This window comes from Nilaparvata lugens, chromosome 1 (assembly GCF_014356525.2).
Source record: "Nilaparvata lugens isolate BPH chromosome 1, ASM1435652v1, whole genome shotgun sequence".
NCBI classification, from domain to species: Eukaryota; Metazoa; Arthropoda; class Insecta; order Hemiptera; family Delphacidae; genus Nilaparvata; species Nilaparvata lugens.
The window spans coordinates 66515209-66536768 of record NC_052504.1 but is presented as its reverse complement, the minus strand read 5'-3'; the positions used below and the strand labels follow the sequence as shown (position 1 = coordinate 66536768).

Below are 21560 nucleotides of genomic sequence, written 5' to 3'. Positions count from 1 at the left end.
TCATCAGTGACAAACCCAGCCTTGCCTCACTCTTGAACCTACCACCACCCTGCCATATTCCGCCCTCCTTACCCAAACGTTTGCCCCAACAATCTACATCTCCTTCAATTCATCAAGAAAACGTTGAAAATCCCACTGTCCTCAACCTATCCTCAAGAAACCTTTCACCTACAGATCAATCAGTCCTCAACAAGGGTCTCTCTTTTGCCCCAACTCCCAAACTTGATGCCATAAACCTTCTCTCTGATACTGTTCACTTCACTAGATATCTTAGATGGCAAGTATACTTCAGTGGTAACAACACTTCTGACCCTTCTTGCCCTCCCCCCTCGACTACTTCTGACCAAATCATCAAAAAGTTTGCCCCAAAATCCAATCGTGAACCCAAGTCTCTCCCAGCCAACCACCCTGTTGAAATCTTCTGCAATTTACTCCTGAACAAAGTCAGTTCTAAAAAATTCATTGAATCCCTCACTCCAACCCCCAACCTCACACCCCAAGAGTTCAAATCCATCAAATACCTTCGCTCTGACCCCAGTATTTTCATCACCAAAGCTGACAAAAGCTCAACTGTAGTCTTACTGAACACCACAGATTACATCAATGAAGCCAACCGGCAACTCACATTAAAGGAGTCTCCGTGCGTACTCTGTGGTCACACGACCGTTGGATTCAAAACTGTAGTCTGTGCTCGGTTGAGAAAGGAGACCCAGTCTCCGAAAATTTCCCCCATTTCTAATGTAAGTTCTTGAGTGTTTTCAATCTATTTATATCGTGTCTCCTGTTTTAATTTATATTACAAACTTTAAAGTGTCTTCTGTTATGTGCTATATATATATATATATATATATATATATATAAATTAAAACAGGAGACACGATATAAATAGATTGAGAACACTTAAAAACTTACATTAGAAATGGGGGAATTTTCGGAGACTGTGTCTCCTTTCTCAACCGAGAAGACTGCAGTTTTGAATCCCATTTTGGGATATATATATATATATATATATATATATATATATATATATAGCACATAACAGAAGACACTTTAAAGTTTGTAATATAAATTAAAACAGGAGACACGATATAAATAGATTGAAAACACTCAAGAACTTACATTAGAAATGGGGGAATTTTCGGAGACTGGGTCTCCTTTCTCAACCGAGCATAGACTGCAGTTTTGAATCCAACGGTCGTGTGACCACAGAGTACGCATATATATATATATATATATATATATATATATATTATATATATATATATCCCAAAATGGGATTCAAAACTGCAGTCTTCTCGGTTGAGAAAGGAGACACAGTCTCTGAAATATATATATATATATTATATATATTGTGATGAATCTTTCAAATAGATCTCATGAAAAGAGAGAAAAATTGTGATTACCTTTTAAAATGAAAGAATTTGCTAAAGGAATAGTTAGCGACCGAGCGATAAAGCTTACTTATCAATAACTGTATATTTGATAAGAGTACCGTTCTGTACTGAATATTTTTCTAGGAAAATTATTCAATAAAATTATAATTATTTTGCAAATAAAGCACAAATTATTTATGAATCGCTCACTGATTTTGAGGTTACACTTTGTTTACTATCGATCAGATGTTTTTAAAACAGTTCGAACGCAGCTGACTGATTCAAAGTATTGTCAAATGTCACGCTGGCTTCACGTAAGATATAATACCATCTCTAAAAATTATTAAAACTATCCATAAAGGATCAAGAATTTCAAATAAAAAAATAAAATGTATGTGTTATCGTTGAAATTATTTATTATTTAAGAAATTATATTATATGTCAGGTCTTATTGTAACTAAATAGGTCATAGCATGAAATTATATTATTGATAAAATGGCAGAAATTAATTATAACAATCTCAAACCTAATAAAAATTGTACAAGAGTATTAATTCATTAACGATTTAATTCAACTGAACCACATGGTAATTAAATCTCTTTGGCAGGTCTAAGCCAATCACAGTGCATAGAAATAGCACCAAAAAGGTGATCGTTTGAAAGCAACACATGTTAATCTATTATCAGACACCAACCCTGCCTTATCATTTACGCTAGCACATGTACATTGTATGAGAGGAACTATGTCTATAAGATTAAGCAGTTTTAAGAATTACATGAATTGAATTATTATTGTAATTAAAAGAATTATATTCTACTGCCTGCCATTGACGTCACGTCTACGTCACAAGCGTTCTACCAATGGCAAATTTTTATGCAAATTATTACATCGAGATTCTGAGAAGCAAGGTCTAGCCTAGAAGCTTAGAGAAAAGACAGCACTTCCCTTTTGAAATCCTCACCGTGCAGATCTCTTTTTATAGTTACCAAAGACCTATTTGTGAAAATTTCTTGTTCGATTTTAAATGTTCTATTTGTGAGCCGATATTTTAGGCCAATTTATTTGTTATTCGTAAATTTCTGTTTTCATCAATCGATAAATTTAAAAGTTTAAAGTAAATTATCCCTTAATTAATTGGTGAAGGAAATATTAAATTAAAATTCCCCACGTGCTGAAACCGAAGCCTGGATTGCTGCCGATCAAACGATTTTTGATCTAAAGAAGAAAACCACGACCGCCAAGGAATTTCACGTGAGTTATAAGTTTAAAAGGGGCCCCAATCTACGCTTCGAAAATATTTCAGTGCAGAAACATAAATTTTTTCTTCGTTAAATTATTGGCCACGCCGACAAGCGCTTTAGTTATTAAGAGCCTAGAATTTATCCATATAGAATTTCTAAGAATTTGTAGTTGATTAGCTATCCTCCGCTGCCTGAACCACGACCCCGAGCAATTTTAAAATATTTTATAATTCATTTTTTACTATTTTTTCAAAACTGTTAAATTTTATCAATTGTAAAATTCTGTCGAATCACGCATGGTATCATGCAAGCACAAGAAAATTTTTAACTATTCTGTTAATGCTAAATTATTATCAACCTGTAAATCAAATTCTGAATCTGCACTGTATGATCATATATTTTATTATAATATATTTCAGTTTTGTTAATTCGCTTTCTGAGTTCGATTATTTCTTAAGCCTGTCAATTATTGTGTCTGATACGTTCTATATCATCAAGAACCGATCGAATACGATCATTCGAATAATTGAATTAAGCTGGATATTGGAACAGGTCTAAGTGGATGTAGCGAGTGGGGTCAGATCGAGATATTTATTCTTTATCCTTACCTGCTCATATATCAGCTTTTATCTGTTACCAACCTCGACTTAGGAGCGAACCCATCAATTGTACAGCAGATGCAGCTAGAGATCATATAAATTCCTACAATAGAGCTTAAAACCCGATAAGACTCTGTTCTCGAAGTATATTCTGAACGATATTTGGTCCAAATACCATATTTTAATCCTTCAGAACTTATTAGAGACGCAGTCCCGTAAATTATCTACATCGGGATTTTTGCTCGACCTGTATGATTTTGTATGCTCATTCTTCACAGGTAATAATTTTAAGGTATCCGTATTCAGTGTTTAGCGATCGCTACACTACTTATAAAAATTTCATCATTATACAATCTGTCATTAGAAGAATCAAGGGTGAGCGAGCGTTTAGGCCTCCCGCGATTCCGACAATTGTATTGAATCTTGTAGTGAGTCAATCAGTCTGGTGTTCACTCAGCGTCCACACACGCATTGCAAAATTTATAGCCTCTACACCATTGACTCAGTACAAGATTCACCCTACATGTGTGAAGCCATCAAATACCGCTCCACATGATTTGCCGGCCCAACGTGAGGCATTTAAATACAGCATTACATGATTATACATATGTGAGGCAAGTAAAATCACGCTTTACATGATTTGGCGCCCAACAGTGATAGGCATTGAAGAGGTGGATAATCGACTACGAGGATTATTTAGTTGCTCAGTATACTATAGCGCTGACAACGAGAAAATTTTTGAAAAATTTATGGTTGTGAATTTTTTCGAATTTAATATTGACTGTTCACTGTTATATAAAATAACAAGAAGTACCATACCCAATTTTTGAACAGAAAAGAAATTTATCGATTGATGAATTTTTAGAGAAAAAATCGAACTCAGAATTTTATTATTGTGTTATTCGAAAATTGGTCATACTATAAGTCATAGGTATAAGAGATATCATAAGAAAGGTCATATTATTTGAAGAATATTAGGTCTATATTGAAACAATTTATAAAAATTTACAGAAAAGAGGATTGAAGTTATTTATATTTTTAAATTTTTAAAACATAAAGAGGGAAGTAAAATTAAATCACGGATATATTGCGGAATAATTCAAACAGAACACTGCTGCTTTTATATAAAATTTTGCAAAGAATACTAGCCCTATATATAGAATTGCGGCAAGAAATTATAAAAGTAAAATATTTATAATAATAGTAATAATAAATTATAAGAGGCGTACCTGTATTACCGCATAAGTGTTCACTGTGTATCCTGTATGTTCTTGTCATTTTTATGTTAACGATATTGCTAACTTGACTCATTTTATCACTGAGCACATTGTTAAACCACTTTTTCTGTATTTCACTCACTACGAAGCTATAGCAATTTCTATTGGATTTCTTATTAATTATTTTGTATATCACAACACTTTCACGTTTTTTATTCACCGCACACGTTCGTCGCGTTATTCTCTCACAAACCATGGCAGGAAACGACCAGGTCAATCCAAGTCTGTCGGACAACGAGGACATCTCACCCGATTGTTCGCCGCCATCCGCATCCATCACCGCAGCCGCCGATTTCCATCCCAATGTACTGGATGATTTATCTTCGACGCAGGTGGAGGAGAGTTGCATTCTAGTGGAAGATCCATCGGCCGCCCAAGAGCCGGAGGACGAAACATCGGGAGAGCATACGGACGACGACGCCCCAGAAACAGGAACCCCCATCTCTCGTACTGTCGCTCGGATAAAAAACCAGAAGATAACCGTTCGCCATACACCCGATCCCGCCATGGATATGGACACCCTCCTGAAAGCAATAACCAAGATGAATGAGAAAACAAATGAAGCAATAAACAACTTAAATAAAAAATGCGACCAAACAAAAGAAGAATTAAAGGAAGACAACAAACAAATAAAAGAAGCATCGAAGAAAACAAATGAAGCTATAAACAATCTAAATGAAAGAGCGACCAACAAAGGAAGAATTAAAAAAGGAAGTTCAAGAAGCAAAGAAGGTAAACGAACAGGGTTTAGAGAAGTTGAGTCAACGGATGGATGGAGCATTCCGTGACACAGATAATACCATCAAAAAATTAGCTGAGTGTCTGGATAAATCAATTTTAGAAACAAATAACCGATTGGATAGGATATCTGAAGATATGCATATGGGAAAAATCAGCGTCGAAGTCAGCATTAAGAAACATATACATGTGGAGAAGGATACAATAAAGGTGGTTAAAGTCAAACAAGCAAGCGAACATAACACATGTATGGAAAACCAACCCACCGAGAATGTCAGGACTGAAGTCGCGCCGCACACCGCCGAGAGGGACCAGCCGACATCGCCCGCCAGGCCGAGGACGACATCCATCAGGTAGAGGGACTGCCCGTACCACCGCGCGCTGGACACCAGGAGTCCAAGGACGTTGCCCGCCGCGTAGAAGAGCAGCCCGGACCGCCGACCGCCCGTATCTCTGAGCCACCGAGGACAACACCTGCAACATATGAAACCAATACTCATAAAGATAGCTCGCCAAACAATAGAAATAAAACGGAAACCTACAACAAATCAAAATCACAACTGAAACTTAAAATCCGCATAAAGTCAAGACCACACACAAGCAGCAAAACAATTCAAGAAAGAAAAAAAATATCTGAAAGGATCTATCTACACCGCCGTCATGTTAGGCTAAAATCTTACATCACGATTCCTACCGACATGCAAGGAAAAAGGAAGACGATATCAAGAAGAACTACAACCACCGCAGTCATGTCCGGTTGAAATCAAACAAACTGTACACCGGCATGCAAAAAAGAAAAGGATTATTTGAAAAAACCCACAGACACCACCGGCATGTCAGATTTAAGGATATCAAACTGCATGTTACCGGCCAACAAAGAGGAAACGAGTTTGTAAGAATCGATCTACACCACCGGCACATTCGTTTTAAGCAAAGTTTAGTAAAACGGATAGTTGCAAATTGGAATGGAAACTTGAAACAAATCAGAAATCAAATTTAGATGGGGGCTTAAGGAAGAAATAATTTTCAATCAACTAGAAACTACATTTGTGGAATACACCAATAATCAAACACTTCATAGTCACAGCCTACCCATTGAATCACATCTTTGCAAACTAGCATCTTTCTACTGCAGCCTAATCAACATAACCAAAACATCGCCGCATCTCAGCTAATAAGGAAATATCAACAATCCACATCAAATGAAGAAATTATTATCAACTTTAATAACAGAAGAAAATAAAACTACGAAACAACTTTAAAAAAATTACCAACCTAATCAAGCCATCCGCCTCATGTTACAATCATCACAGAAACAATCGCCTGGTATCATCTGCACAACTGAAAAATAGAAACAAGAGTTATATTATCAACAGAAAATAATTATAAATTAGAAATAACATGAAATTAGTAGTGAATAGGAGGAAAGAAAATAAACAAAGTTTATTTGAAAAAATGTGTAAATCTAACCTCGAAATACAGAATCGATAGAAATTAGAAAAATCTATTCAGAACCAAAGCCTGTTCGATAATTTTCTTCGTCCCACCAACCAATGTGTACGAAATCCTAGAGTCAATGTTAATGGAATCAAAGCAATATCGTTAGTTAATTATTGTAACCTATTATTTAATGTGGAATTATAAGTAAAAAACGCAACCAAAAATATATATTTATGTTAATTTGCACGAAATGCGCATGTTCTATGTCATATAAATGTATTGCTAAAAAACTCCAAAGAAAATGAAATTCTTACCTTCAAATGTGAAATTTATTACTGTTGCATCAAAAGATCATGAATTGAAATTCAAATTGATAAATGTAATCTTGAAGACATAATATTTGTAACCAGCATTGATAAAAATCAAGTAAACCATTTCCAGTGTAACCCTGTTTGCACACAACGTACTAAGCGCAAATAAGGAATTGCTCGAGTCAAACGGTAGACGATTGTCAAGTCACCGAAGTAAAATCACACTCTCACCCAATTTATGTAAAAGCCAAACTAAAGAGTCGAAACCTGTAATAACTACGAAAAAATGATGAAAGTCTATATTTGTTGCAAATACTGTTCGAATCTTAAGAGGATAATATGTGAAATTTTGTATATTTGTTATAGTTATGGGTCTGCTCATAAGCCACCCGTGAATGGAAGTTGTGGAGTTGTTTTAATGAAGGATCCAAGAGACCTCATTAATTATTGTATTCCGATTGTATCCAATGAAAGGAACAATCAATTATTTATTTTCTCGTAGCCAAAAGTGCACGATATATTGTTTTTAGTGTTAAGTGTTGAGTTTTCGTAGAAGTAAGGAGATGAAATAGTGTATTCATCACAATATCGGATTTTTCAATAGTCATTGTTTCGACTCGTCTCCCAATTACCTATTTAAAATATCCTGGGGGCTTTTGTGTGATGAATCTTTCAAATAGATCTCATGAAAAGAGAGAAAAATTGTGATTACCTTTTAAAATGAAAGAATTTGCTAAAGGAATAGTTAGCGACCGAGCGATAAAGCTTACTTATCAATAACTGTATATTTGATAAGAGTACCGTTCTGTACTGAATATTTTTCTAGGAAAATTATTCAATAAAATTATAATTATTTTGCAAATAAAGCACAAATTATTTATGAATCGCTCACTGATTTTGAGGTTACACTTTGTTTACCATCGATCAGATGTTTTTAAAACAGTTCGAACGCAGCTGACTGATTCAAAGTATTGTCAAATGTCACGCTGGCTTCACGTAAGATATAATACCATCTCTAAAAATTATAAAACTATCCATAAAGGATCAAGAATTTCAATAAAAAAATAAAATGTATGTGTTATCGTTGAAATTATTTATTATTTAAGAAATTATATTATATGTCAGGTCTTATTGTAACTAAATAGGTCATAGCATGAAATTATATTATTGATAAAATGGCAGAAATTAATTATAACAATCTCAACCTAATAAAAATTGTACAAGAGTATTAATTCATTAACGATTTAATTCAACTGAACCACATGGTAATTAAATCTCTTTGGCAGGTCTAAGCCAATCACAGTGCATAGAAATAGCACCAAAAAGGTGATCGTTTGAAAGCAACACATGTTAATCTATTATCAGACACCAACCCTGCCTTATCATTTACGCTAGCACATGTACATTGTATGAGAGGAACTATGTCTATAAGATTAAGCAGTTTTAAGAATCACATGAATCGAATTATTATTGTAATTAAAAGAATTATATTCTACTGCCTGCCATTGACGTCACGTCTACGTCACAAGCGTTCTACCAATGGCAAATTTTTATGCAAATTATTACATCGAGATTCTGAGAAGCAAGGTCTAGCCTAGAAGCTTAGAGAAAAGACAGCACTTCCCTTTTGAAATCCTCACCGTGCAGATCTCTTTTTATAGTTACCAAAGACCTATTTGTGAAAGCTTCTTGTTCGATTTTAAATGTTCTATTTGTGAGCCGATATTTTAGGCCAATTTATTTGTTATTCGTAAATTTCTGTTTTCATCAATCGATAAATTTAAAAGTTTAAAAGTAAATTATCCCTTAATTAATTTGGTGAAGGAAATATTAAATTAAAAATCCCCCACGTGCTGAAACCGAAGCCTGGACCCGCTGCCGATCAAACGATTTTTGATCTAAAGAAGAAAACCACGACCGCCAAGGAATTTCACGTGAGTTATAAGTTTAACGGGGCCCCAATCTACGCTTCGAAAAATATTTCAGTGCAGAAACATAAATTTTTTCTTCGTTAAATTATTGGCCACGCCGACAAGCGCTTTTAGTTATTAAGAGCCTAGAATTTATCCATATAGAATTTCTAAGAATTTGTAGTTTGATTAGCTATCCTCCGCTGCCAGAACCACGACCCCGAGCAATTTTAAAATATTTTATAATTCATTTTTTACTATTTTTTCAAAACTGTTAAATTTTATCAATTGTAAAATTCTGTCGAATCACGCATGGTATCATGCAAGCACAAGAAAATTTTTAACTATTCTGTTAATGCTAAATTATTATCAACCTGTAAATCAAATTCTGAATCTGCACTGTATGATCATATATTTTATTATAATATATTTCAGTTTTGTTAATTCGCTTTCTGAGTTCGATTATTTCTTAAGCCTGTCAATTATTGTGTCTGATACGTTCTATACCATCAAGAACCGATCGAATACGATCATTCGAATAATTGAATTAAGCTGGATATTGGAACAGGTCTAAGTGGATGTAGCGAGTGGGGTCAGATCGAGATATTTATTCTTTATCCTTACCTGCTCATATATCAGCTTTTATCTGTTACCAACCTCGACTTAGGAGCGAACCCATCAATTGTACAGCAGATGCAGCTAGAGATCATATAAATTCCTACAATAGAGCTTAAAACCCGATAAGACTCTGTTCTCGAAGTATATTCTGAACGATATTTGGTCCAAATACCATATTTTAATCCTTCAGAACTTATTAGAGACGCAGTCCCGTAAATTATCTACATCGGGATTTTTGCTCGACCTGTATGATTTTGTATGCTCATTCTTCACAGGTAATAATTTTAAGGTATCCGTATTCAGTGTTTAGCGATCGCTACACTACTTATAAAAATTTCATCATTATACAATCTGTCATTAGAAGAATCAAGGGTGAGCGAGCGTTTAGGCCTCCCGCGATTCTGACAATTGTATTGAATCTTGTAGTGAGTCATCAGTCTGGTGTTCACTCAGCGTCCACACACGCATTGCAAAATTTATAGCCTCTACACCATTGACTCAGTACAAGATTCACCCTACATGTGTGAAGCCTTCAAATACCGCTTCACAATATATATATAACTATTCTCACAGAAGAAGAAATGATCAAGTCACAAAGCTCGTCAGCTAGTTTGTATCAATCCTCTTTTTTTGCTATAATCCTCCTCCGAAGATTGATTATGGATTAATTTTGAATTGAGAAATTAGTGTCAGTGCAGTACAATGAACAAAGTTCGTCACTCCTTGCTTTGTAGCAACATTAATCAATCATTAGGCTGGACACAAACGATATGGCAGTCCTGTCTTGTACGATTGTACGAGTACATGCATAAATGTTCAACACCTGACCTGATAGAGCCCACTAATGATACGATAGTTTCATCATTCAAAACTACTTGAAAAGTCACTAACATAAAATAAATCACTAATAACAGCAAAATTAACCACTGAAAAATTACAAATTATAAAGATACAAAAACAAATTGATCTCACGTGGAGCAGCGAAGAAATAAACAACGAAGATTCGAATCGTGGACAGGACAAAAACCTAAACTCAAATCAAACACAGAAAACTTGTGCATGTAAACTTGTAGGCCTATAATAAGCGTGCATGACATGCCTACCGTATCAATAGTGGCAAGCCCAAGACTAATATGAAATTATTTCATTTAATGTAGCGTGTGATGACAGATAATGCCAAGGCTTGTGCGTGGGTAATGGGAGCGATGAGAGATGAATGCGCTTACAGTTTTAGGTGGATTCCATATTCCGTAAAATCTAAATAATTGTAGACATCGAATAGCTTACCTAAGAATCTGGTTGCTTGATTGAAATGAACCACGGCCGCATAACAAATATTTGGATTCCTATGCAGGATCAAATTCAGCTTGAATAAGAATCGTAAGTCCAATTCAACAATTTTACCTGAAAAAAGAGAACACTATAGAAATAACTGAAAATCATAAATTTGAATGGAGTGGAAATATAGCGTTCTAAAAATTCCAATAACTCATTGAACAATAGTCCGTTCTAATGATACCAACGAATCGCCAGAGGTTTACTAGCCAAACTTTTGATGAAGCTGAATTGTGCACAATCCAATAAAATGCATTAGCCATCTGAATATCTCAAGACTTCCGCAGTGCGAATATTAACAGAAGAACTGATAGAATTTCTTGGGAAAAAATTCTGATAGATTATCAATGACTGTATCGACTATTTCATAGATTGTCCGAACCCTAAGATAGTTCAACTAGACTTCATCACTGGCTGACTCGAATTTGAATTATCAGAATGCCACAAAATGCATTTCAATTGGAGTGATTCGGCATAATCAATAAAATAAGACAGCTCTTACACGAATAATTTCAAATGATTAATGAAATGCATGAAGTGCAATACGAATGAATACAATATACAAAGACGAATATTGTGAACAAACAAATCAATATTCTCTGTTTTTGGATGATTTAAAATTATTATATTACCTTGATTGTAGCACTTTGGACAAATTGGTTTGGAATTGGAGTTGAAACTCACTACAGAGTATCTATAGAATGTATCACAACGCTTCTCACATAAACCACTAATAATATCCAATGGTTTACCTGCAATATAAAAATAAATTGATTACAAATAGCGAGGAGTAAGTAGTTTTTTCGGTAAATAATACATAATTTAACTCAGACAGCCTAGGCTGTCTGAGAATAACAGTACAAGATTGCGATATTCACTCATAGAATACAGTGAGTAAGCATTTTCTACTTCAAATTTTCATGAACAGTATATAGTTTTAGGTAAACAATACCTGATACGTGGACTGAGGATATTGTACGATATTACTTACCTCAAAGATTTAATTCTAAAAAATATAATTTTATTAATATTCTTAATTGAACACAAAAAGGGACTAAATTAAAATGTTTATAATTAATTGTGTTATGTTTTGATTATTCATCGTCACAAATAAACGATATATCGTTTCTGAAAATATAACGTCTTATTCTATCAACAACCATAAAAAAGCACATAATAATTATAATATGATGTGAGGACCTCTTATTCAGTCATACAAATAAACAGAAATTAAATCAAAGGTGCTTATCAACTAGATTATATATAGAATTGTTACATATAAAAATAAAAGTAGCTAAGTACAAAAAATTACATTTTGACGAAAAACGAAACGTAAATTAGCGTACCAAAAATGGATGGTTCCGAGTTGATGATTACGGCGTTGTCCGATATAACATCAACTCCTTGATGTAAAGCATCGACATCAAGTCCCGTGTTCATGTATTCTGTAAATAAATCTCACAGTAATGCAATACTCTTAATACTTTCAACAATGAATAAATAAGATTAGTATAGATCAATTAATATTATTCATTATTTCAACGATTATTGTTCAGAAGTCTGTGCGAGCGGTTTCATTGACAGTGGAATTTGCTGTTTTATAAGTAGAGTATTGCTGATTCAAATGAAATTCGGAGTCATCAAAAGTGAGTGCGATTGTGCTTGCGCGAATAGAAATGGAAATCCAATCCATCACGATCCAGTAAATGTGCTGAACATTAATTTTGTCAAAAAGCTGAACAGTGGGAAATCTCTTAAAGTAGTGATTACAATTGAGAAGGACATTGAAGTGAAAAGAGCTTTAGAAGTAGATGGGAAAACGAAAGACGCAGAAACCATTTTCGAGCATTTGGCGCAATATTAAATTTCAGATTATTACAACATTTTAAATATAGATAAACTGTTTAAAAGCATAAACATAACACTAAAGCCAAGAACATAAATGAAGATTAAAATATCTTAGGCGTAGAATGTTATAGCACCGAACAAGAAACATAAAACATTTTGCTTCTAATTTTTAGGATCAAAATTTTTAAAGTAAATCATTATTTTACAGTTTTAAATGATTAGTGAGTGTAATTTTGTTATTTTATTTGGTTTTAAACAATCTAAATCCGAAATTTTTTGTTTTCAAGTGTTTGCACTGAAAATTGGACTCAAATTCAAAAGTGAATGAAAAACAAATAAATCTGAGTCTGAAGAATTAAATTCAACTGGAGATAAAGAATGCAAATGTAGATATATTAAATACTAGCTGGCCCGGCGAACTTCGTACCGCCAAATAATTGATGCATCTCATGACAATCTTTAGCTGGATGCACACCTCAAAATCTATAACCCATACTAACAATCCTCAAATCCAGACCATCCTATTATTTTTTATTGACCAAATAATCAGTTCAGCATACTCTTCCATGTCCGTGTACGACAAAATCATAACTGATAAATTATTTGAAAGACCTGGATTAAATTATATCTTGAGAAATCGATTGGATGTGAATACCCCAAGACCATATTTAACTTTATTCAAAAAATGTTATTCCTTCTTGGCTCCAAAGTTTTATAATTTACTCCCTATTACACTAAAATCATTGAATGATAAACACACTTTTCTTAAAGAAGTGAAGGAGTACCTTATGCAATTAGAGGATACTAATACTTTTTTCATACCCTGATATAACTCAACCTGATGTACTTTGCAATTCAATGTCATTATATCTGCATATGGTCTCTTACACTGAATTATTGGCCGTACACTTTGTATTTGTATCTTTATATTTTTCCCGTGGAATTGCTTCATGTGAAATAATTTCATCAGTCATCATCATACCCCTTATAGAGTTAGAGGTTAATTTCATATGATAAATTTGGTAGTCAGTGTATTTTAAGAATTGTATATCCTATTACAATAACTTATTTATGTGAAGTCCACTTTGTTTCTTCTAATTTATGTCATTCTAGCAGTAAATTTGTAATATTTAGAGACCAGTCGGTCTCATCAAATTGCCCATCTACGTAGTTCTTAGCTCTAGCTCTAAGATTCATGCATACCACCCCACATAGGCTAGGCCTCGGGGCGTTTTTTGTTTTATTCATTCTTATAAAAGAATCTTATCAATTTGTAACATCATTATTACTGTACATTTATGTTTAGATGATAAGAAACAGATTTTCCTGTTATTGTACTAGTTTTTGGATGAATAAATTAATCTTTTTAATTTCATTTCATTTCAATTGATCACGCATATCAGTAATTGACGTGTAGTTTAAGCTACGCTATCTTTTTGCATAAATCACATGTGCTTTATGGGATTTAAAACTCTTATAAAAAAATCAGATACGTGACCTTGGAAAATAGCTGGAAAATTAATTGCTTCACAAACTTTTTAAATCTATAAAAAATAATTTATTGTTTTTCAAAATTAGTGGGAACTGAATGGGAATGAGGACTGTGCCTGATACGCATGCATTGTTGGGAGGAGTGATAACACGACAAAGGACAAGGGAACATTTAATAACACCTAGGCCTTATTGTACTAGGTATAAAAAGAACTTTGTATTTTTAGGATGCAAATATTACAATTTACTCCCTATAGGTATCAAGAGAATTAATTCTTTGTCACAATTTAAAATAAAACTGAAGAAAAGGCTTTTGAGTCTGTCACTTGAAGAAGTGGAAATTTTTAATTAACTGATCTTCATATTATTCATTTCAGTCTATATATTTACAAGTACAGTATTCCATCAATCCATTGTGACCTTGAGAAATTCAGATTCCCCAAATTATTAAAAGTAGCCCTCATACATAAACTTCAAGTATTCACTTCTAAAGAGAGAATGCAGAATCCGTGAAAAGCGTTTCACGTGAAATTTTCTAATCGAATAAATAATGTTTAAAATTAAGATGATGATGATAATAGGGAATACCTCCAGAGTTCTGTGTTTGTTTTAAGTTTAGTGGATTCTGACTTCCATCCAGAGGGTCAGCAACCGCTTCTTCAGGTTCTAAAATTATTTCCGAATTCCTTTCTCGTAACCATTGCTCCTGTAAAACGAAAGATTAATAAAAAAAGTGCCGAAGAATTCAGAAACTTATAATTAATGTACCGAATAGCACCATGTACACAGTGAGCAAGCATGGGTTATTTTGCGAAGAGATCCCAACTTTTATGGACTAACACTATTCATCTTAAAAGTAGAATTTTTCCTCTAAGTTACCTCCTATCTAAAATTGTATTTTTCTCTTTGTAGCATAATATTCATTTATTCAATTACAAAAACACATTAGTCAATGATTGGAACAGGATTTCACCAAAACTTTTTCTTTCCCAAATTTTGATAATCAATAGTCCATATAAGGTTGAGTTTCCAGTACCCATAATTATTACGAAAATTCACAGTCCAAAAATATATATTAAACTAAGAATTTCGAATCAGGGTTATTAAATTTGAAAAGTTAAAAAGTAAATATAGTGGACAATATTCAAGTTATACATTCCCTCCTTAGAGATTTAAGAGGCTACTTCATCAAATCAAAAGACTAAAATAATTTATTAACCTTATTCGATAACATGGGTAGTATTTAGATGAGTCTGCGTCTAACGTTTGAGTGCCTGCCATTGAAGATAGCAAGCCTGGTTATAATTTATATTGGAACAAGCTCATTCAATAAAGAATCCCGATGAAGCAAAAGTTGAATAATACAATGTTCTAAATGTAGGAGAAATGGTGAGCGCATCACAAGACAAATGTGTAATTTTTTCCCTCATGGAGAAACCACTTCAGTCCCTAGATGCACTCACAACAATAATAATTATTGTTGGATCGCATATAATATACGATCATTATTAATATAATAAGTACTAGCAGAATACTAGAAATTATTTCGTAAAACGAAACGAAATCAAGGATATAAATTAAGAACTAAACGTATGATGACAAAGGTTACTTGAAAAATAGTTTTCATTTGCACTAATTTTTGAGTAATCTCAATTTGTAGAATGAAGATATAATGAACATTGATATAATTCAGGCATTTTTGGATAAATTATTTCTGTTGCAATTGAGAATAAAACTATAAAACAATGCTTAAAGACTGTTAAAGACGTGGAAAAGAATAATTCCTAGTTACGAATCTGATTTCTGTTGTATTTTCAGCAACTCACAATATTTCAGCAAATAAAGCTTGTTTATATGATGAGACAGAGAATAGAAGCTGTTGACTATAACGTGATGTAGCAAGAAAGCAAAAAAATAAAAGCATAAAAAAGCAAAATAGAATAATAATGTATAACTTACAAGGCAAAAAGATGTATTTTTACATTCAAATTCTTGTGGAAGGGAACCTGTTCGGTCACTTAGTTTGTTCCTAGTGCACTTTACTCGTTCACCAGTAAAGTTATATATCTCTGTTACTATTGATTCCGGAGATGAAAACTCTGGAGGAGACAGAGCTAAATCAACACATTTAATTTGTTGAGTTATCTTCTTTCTTGTACATATTTCTGGTTCTTCTGGACGAATCAGTATTTTAGTTGTAGCTACAGATTGAGGTGATGGAAGTATCTTCTTTCTTGTAAATATTTCTGATTTTTCTGGACGCAACAGTATTTGAGTTGAGGCTACAGATTGAGATGATGGAAATATCTCGATAGACTTACTTATGTGACGTATGCTCTGCCTAGTGCAATAGATTAGTCCTCTAGTAGGGTAGTATATTTCAGTCTCTACCGAAGGAGATGGGGATAATTGATTTGTTTGTATCAACTCATTGCAAACATAGGTATTTGCATTTGGTGAGTTACTACTTACGGTAGGAGAGAACTGAGTCAGCGATGACGAGCCCCTGCTTTTGACATCCACCTCATTGTCAGTTCGTTGCCTTGTTGTTGAGTCTGGCGAGTTTTCACTGCGTTCACGGCACACATTTTTTACACAACCAGGCGACTTCTCAGGATGAAGAGTATTTTGGTCCTTTTCATCATTTTCTAGGAGTGTTCTATCCGTATCTAACTCTACATTCGCAGAATAATGATTTTGATCTGAAAGATTTTCATATGAAGATGAAGATGTTGGTGCTTTATCACATTCACTTGTCTTATTCGTGTTACTATTTTGTTGAGTTCTATCAGGTAACTTCTTTTTTTTAGGAGAAGAGGAGCTAGATGATGGGGAAGGTTGATTTGCATACTTGTTCAAAATTCCATTTCTATTAGTATAATTTTTCATAGATGACCTAGTTCTGGGGGATTCTGCGTGAAACATATTTCTTGCAGCACTACGAGTTATTGGTTTGACACAATTAGCAACTGTATCTCTATCACTTAATATTTTCTTGTTTTTCTTTGGAGACACGCTTTTTTCCGTGTTAAGAACATTTTCTGATGATTCGTTATTCTCAATTAACGAACACTCTTCTACTGACATAATTTCATGAACTGTGTGGTTCATTTCATCGATACTGGTGGCTTTAGCGATGCAAGGCGATAACGGTTTGCCAGTATTAATGTCTTTACTTGATGGCAAATCTTCTTTTTCAGATTGGCGTGTTTCTTTAGGTTTGCTTGTGCTTGCAGAAGCATCATCAAACAGATCCACGCTTCCTGTTTTTGACACAACACTAGAGGAAGCACCAGGTTTAGAAGTTCGGCCACTTCTTTCAACAGGTATTGATACCGCATCAATAGTTTTCTTGATTGCAATTAGGGTTGAAATTCGTTCGTGATCCTGAGGTTGATGACCGTCCTGGAAAAATCGTAAATGCCATTAGATGGAGGAAAATATTGATGAATAATATGTATAATATAAGAGGGAGAGCTGTTGGCTACAAATTTGCTCCAAATCACACTCTCAAATTAAAATTTTCGTATTCTAAGGCACTACTCACACTATCGCGACTCAAATCATACGACTCCAGTCGCGGATACCAGACTTTCAGACATTTCGATTTGACTTATTCAAAATTGTGTCATTAAAGGCTTATTTTGATAAAAAATTTCTTCAATTGTATAAAATGAGAGGTTTACTACTTTCACAACTAATTTGACAATTTTCTCGTTTATATTCACGCTATTCCACTTTAAATCCTAACCTCACTTTATTGAACACATAGGATACTTAAATCTCACGACTCTTGGCGATCAGTATGTCCAGTCGCCAGGAAACTCTGTCTCGAATATCCAATGAATGGATCTGGAGTGCACGAACGGCTAAAAAATCAAACAGGGATTGTTTTATAATTTGAGGTTAGGATTATGATTATAGTGAGGTCCACGTTATAATGGCAGTGAAGAAAGATAGCAGAACATCGGTGCAAATTCTCTGCCTTGCCACTGCCTTCTATAGAGGATAGCTGCTATCGGTATATCTGATGCAATATTAACGGTTCAATCTTGTTTAAAATAATCAAATATTTTTATAATTGACCGAGCGAAGTGAGGTCTAAGATTCAAGTCGACGGTTTGGCATTTCTCTTAATGTTTAAATGTTTATATGTTTTTATGTTGCGCATTTACGGCGAAACGCGGTAATAAATTTTCATGAAATTTGACAGGTATGTTCCTTTTTAAATTGCGCGTCGACGTATATACAAGGTTTTTGAAAATTTTGCGTTTCAAGGATAATATAAAAGGAAAAAGGAGCCTCCTTCATATGCCAATATTACCGTAAAAATCAGACTATAGAATTATTCATCATAAATCAGCTGTCTAGTGGACTATAATACTACCCGTTCAAAAACATCGAACATCTTGAAAATTGTATCTTTCCATCAACGTTGTAGACAGTTGCAGCCAGACCTGATAACAGTGCTCACACTCACATTCCGGGACGACACGTCACGGTACGATAGGACAGAAAACTCTATATTTATTTAGGATTTTTTCTAGACATTTTAAATTGATAAATTATTTATTAATTTTTGAGAAAACATAACAACAGGTCAATGTAACTTACTGAGCGCGAGGTCTACTGTTCACAGAACTTCTAGTATGTATTTTTAATTTATTTTGTAATATGCTAGTTACATTCAAAAATGATGAATCATTTTTTAATTTCGAATTGGAAATTTGTCATCGTAGTTGACAAAACACTCATTTGCATAAATGTAGTTTTTAGACGTAGTAGTATGAGTGGTACCTAAGAGTGAGAATTTGACAAAATAGTTTGATTCCATTTAAAAATTATTTCCTCATACATATAAAAGAAGGTTATGATGTTCTTCAAATAGCCATCTATGTTGATGAATTATTGGACAACTTATATAACTTTGCTGTGTTTGACAACATCTTAATAATATTGTGAAGAGTTTCAACAATATCAATATCAGTTCTACGTATTTCCTTTATTTATATTCCTTTATAACACAAGATGGAAGGAGAACACTTCATGAATGAGCTTTATAAACTGTGTACTATATAATTAAATGATAATATTACTGGTAGTACTAATAAGAGTACTATAATAGTAATAATAATCGCATATCTGATTATTCGAACTGTGATTCAATGCATTTGAATAGAAAACTGACCATTATAATAAAAATACATTATAAATAATAAAAAAGTCATGAATATGTGAATTATGAATAGATTTCTATTTCGAATTTTATTTTATAAAAATAAAAAAAAAATCCTTCGTGTGGGAAGAATTCGTTGACAATTGCTATGCTGTGAAATATTTCACTTGTCAAATTCAATAAATATATCTATTAGATATTTGATATATTTTAGTAGGGCTATATATCGATACCTAGAAATAAGTTTTATGTTACAATAGCATCGCACATAGTAAATAGAACATTACCATTTTGTTAGTTTTAGGAGTGCATGCTTTGGGAGAAAGTTGAATGAGTTCATCATCCGTTAACTTATGAACAAGTAGGACAGGCAGTTTCATTGACTTTTTGGATGATGACGATTCATCAGAGCTCACCTGAATGAAATTGATACATTTAGAAAGTTGTATAGATGAGTTTAATCCAAGTGAATTTGATTTTTAATGAAAATACGTTTTGTGAACTGTTGACTGTTTTTTTTAATTAACAAACCAAGACCCATGGGACAAACATTTTAAATTTTGCTAGTTGTTTCAAAAGTAAAGACATAAATTGGTTCTGTAGAATGTATTTCATGTATTCGAATAAACTTTTGTAAGATAACCTTATAAAGTACATAAAATCCTCATAACACTGTAATTTAACTGAGGACATATGCAAATATAGCTAAGTTGGCTTACAAATTAGCAAGTCTTATGAACCTCTCATTCATCTTGAAACTTATATATTAAATATATATGTATTATTCCTTCAACTTGTTTGTACAATATTTTAATCATAAGATGACCTTATGAAGTCTATTTCAACCTATCAGAAATGTTTCAAATGAATTATCGAATTCTCAATAGCACAATCAGAAAGTATATTTCGTGTACAATGATGTATTACTTTTCATACCATTTGTTCATCTCAATTACAGAATTCTGTTCCATAATAATAATTATTGTACATTATCAATTTTTTTCAATTATATGTTAATTTACTCTCTAATCTCAGTGATTAGATGAACCTTTTCAACAAGAATAAATTCAATTACAATACCTCAACAGTAAACATCGTTTATGTGAGAAGAATACATCAACAATTGATGAGTTGAACGAATTATGATAAATTTCACATGTCGAATTTAATAAATATATATTTCTCATCATTTTGATATATTTTAATAGGGCTACTATATCGATATATATGAATAAGTTTTATAATTACCATTGAACAAATAAATAAAACATTACCATTTCGTTAGTTTTAGGACGATATGCTTTGGGAGATAGTTCAATGATTTCATCATCAGTTAACTTATGAATTAGTAAGACAGGCAGTTTCTTTGACCCCAATGGTTTGATTTTAGTCTTTTTGGATGATGAAGATTCATTGAAGCTCACCTGCATGGAATTGATACATTTATAAAGTTGCACACACTAGTTTAGCAAAGTGAATTTGATTTTAATAAAAAAGTTTCATAAACTGTTGACAAGTCAAAGGACTAATCGAATGATCTTTTCAACTATACGATTATTTTCTTTCTAATCAGAGGGATTGGATGAACTTTTTCAACACGAATTTAATTCATAGAGAGAAATACGTTCATTTATAAATATTGCATAAATCATTATTATTAAATTGCATGTGATGCAGCAATGTTTTGTTATGAATTAATTGAGCATTTGAGATGGCTTTATAGATGAATTACCTTTTGCGGTGTAGATTTCGGTCTGCTTACATATCTTGATTTCGAATTTTCTGTTTCTCTCATGTCTGAGTTTTGATTACTAGTTTTGACAAGTTCATGACCAGCAACATCCTGCACTGGCGAATTTCCATCATTTTCAAGAACATTGGCATTTTCTGTTGGGATATCTTTTTGAGATATTTTGGCGCTCCCGCTTATTGGGACTAGTTTTCGTCTTTTCTTCTTCTTCTTTTGGGAAACAGGCGCAAGTAGTTTGTCTGTCGTCGGCGTCACGGGCTCGACCCTGCACTCTGCCATTAATCCATTGTATTCCGATAGTCCGACAGCATCACTGCAGGTCTGCGTTTCTTCTTCTTCGTCTTCTTCTCCGTCATCTTCTTCAACTTCATCTTGGCTTCTGAAAACAATTAAGTGAAAGTGTTGGATAGAATTTATTATTTAGAGCAAATCTCTTCTTTTATAAAGTTTGTG

The 21560-nt window shown here is 33.3% G+C and overlaps 1 protein-coding gene across 4 annotated transcripts in view; it reads right to left on the bottom strand.

Moving 5' to 3' along the window:
* Nucleotides 1–21560, bottom strand: part of LOC111058745 — a 50540-nt gene that overhangs the window by 3783 nt on the left and 25197 nt on the right. Inside the window, exons 11-18 of one of the 4 annotated variants that reach the window (XM_039440227.1) lie at nucleotides 21090–21486; nucleotides 20632–20781; nucleotides 19645–19773; nucleotides 16654–17586; nucleotides 14770–14887; nucleotides 12189–12287; nucleotides 11475–11594; nucleotides 10795–10911 (exon numbers count right to left, since the gene is read on the bottom strand). In XM_039440227.1, the coding sequence (XP_039296161.1) occupies nucleotides 10795–10911; nucleotides 11475–11594; nucleotides 12189–12287; nucleotides 14770–14887; nucleotides 16654–17586; nucleotides 19645–19773; nucleotides 20632–20781; nucleotides 21090–21486 (2063 nt within the window). Of the gene's footprint in view, nucleotides 1–10794; nucleotides 10912–11474; nucleotides 11595–12188; nucleotides 12288–14769; nucleotides 14888–16140; nucleotides 17587–19644; nucleotides 19774–20631; nucleotides 20782–21089; nucleotides 21487–21560 lie in introns of all 4 variants that reach the window. The other 3 variants (XM_039440245.1, XM_022346310.2, XM_022346312.2) reach the window with 3 other exon arrangements.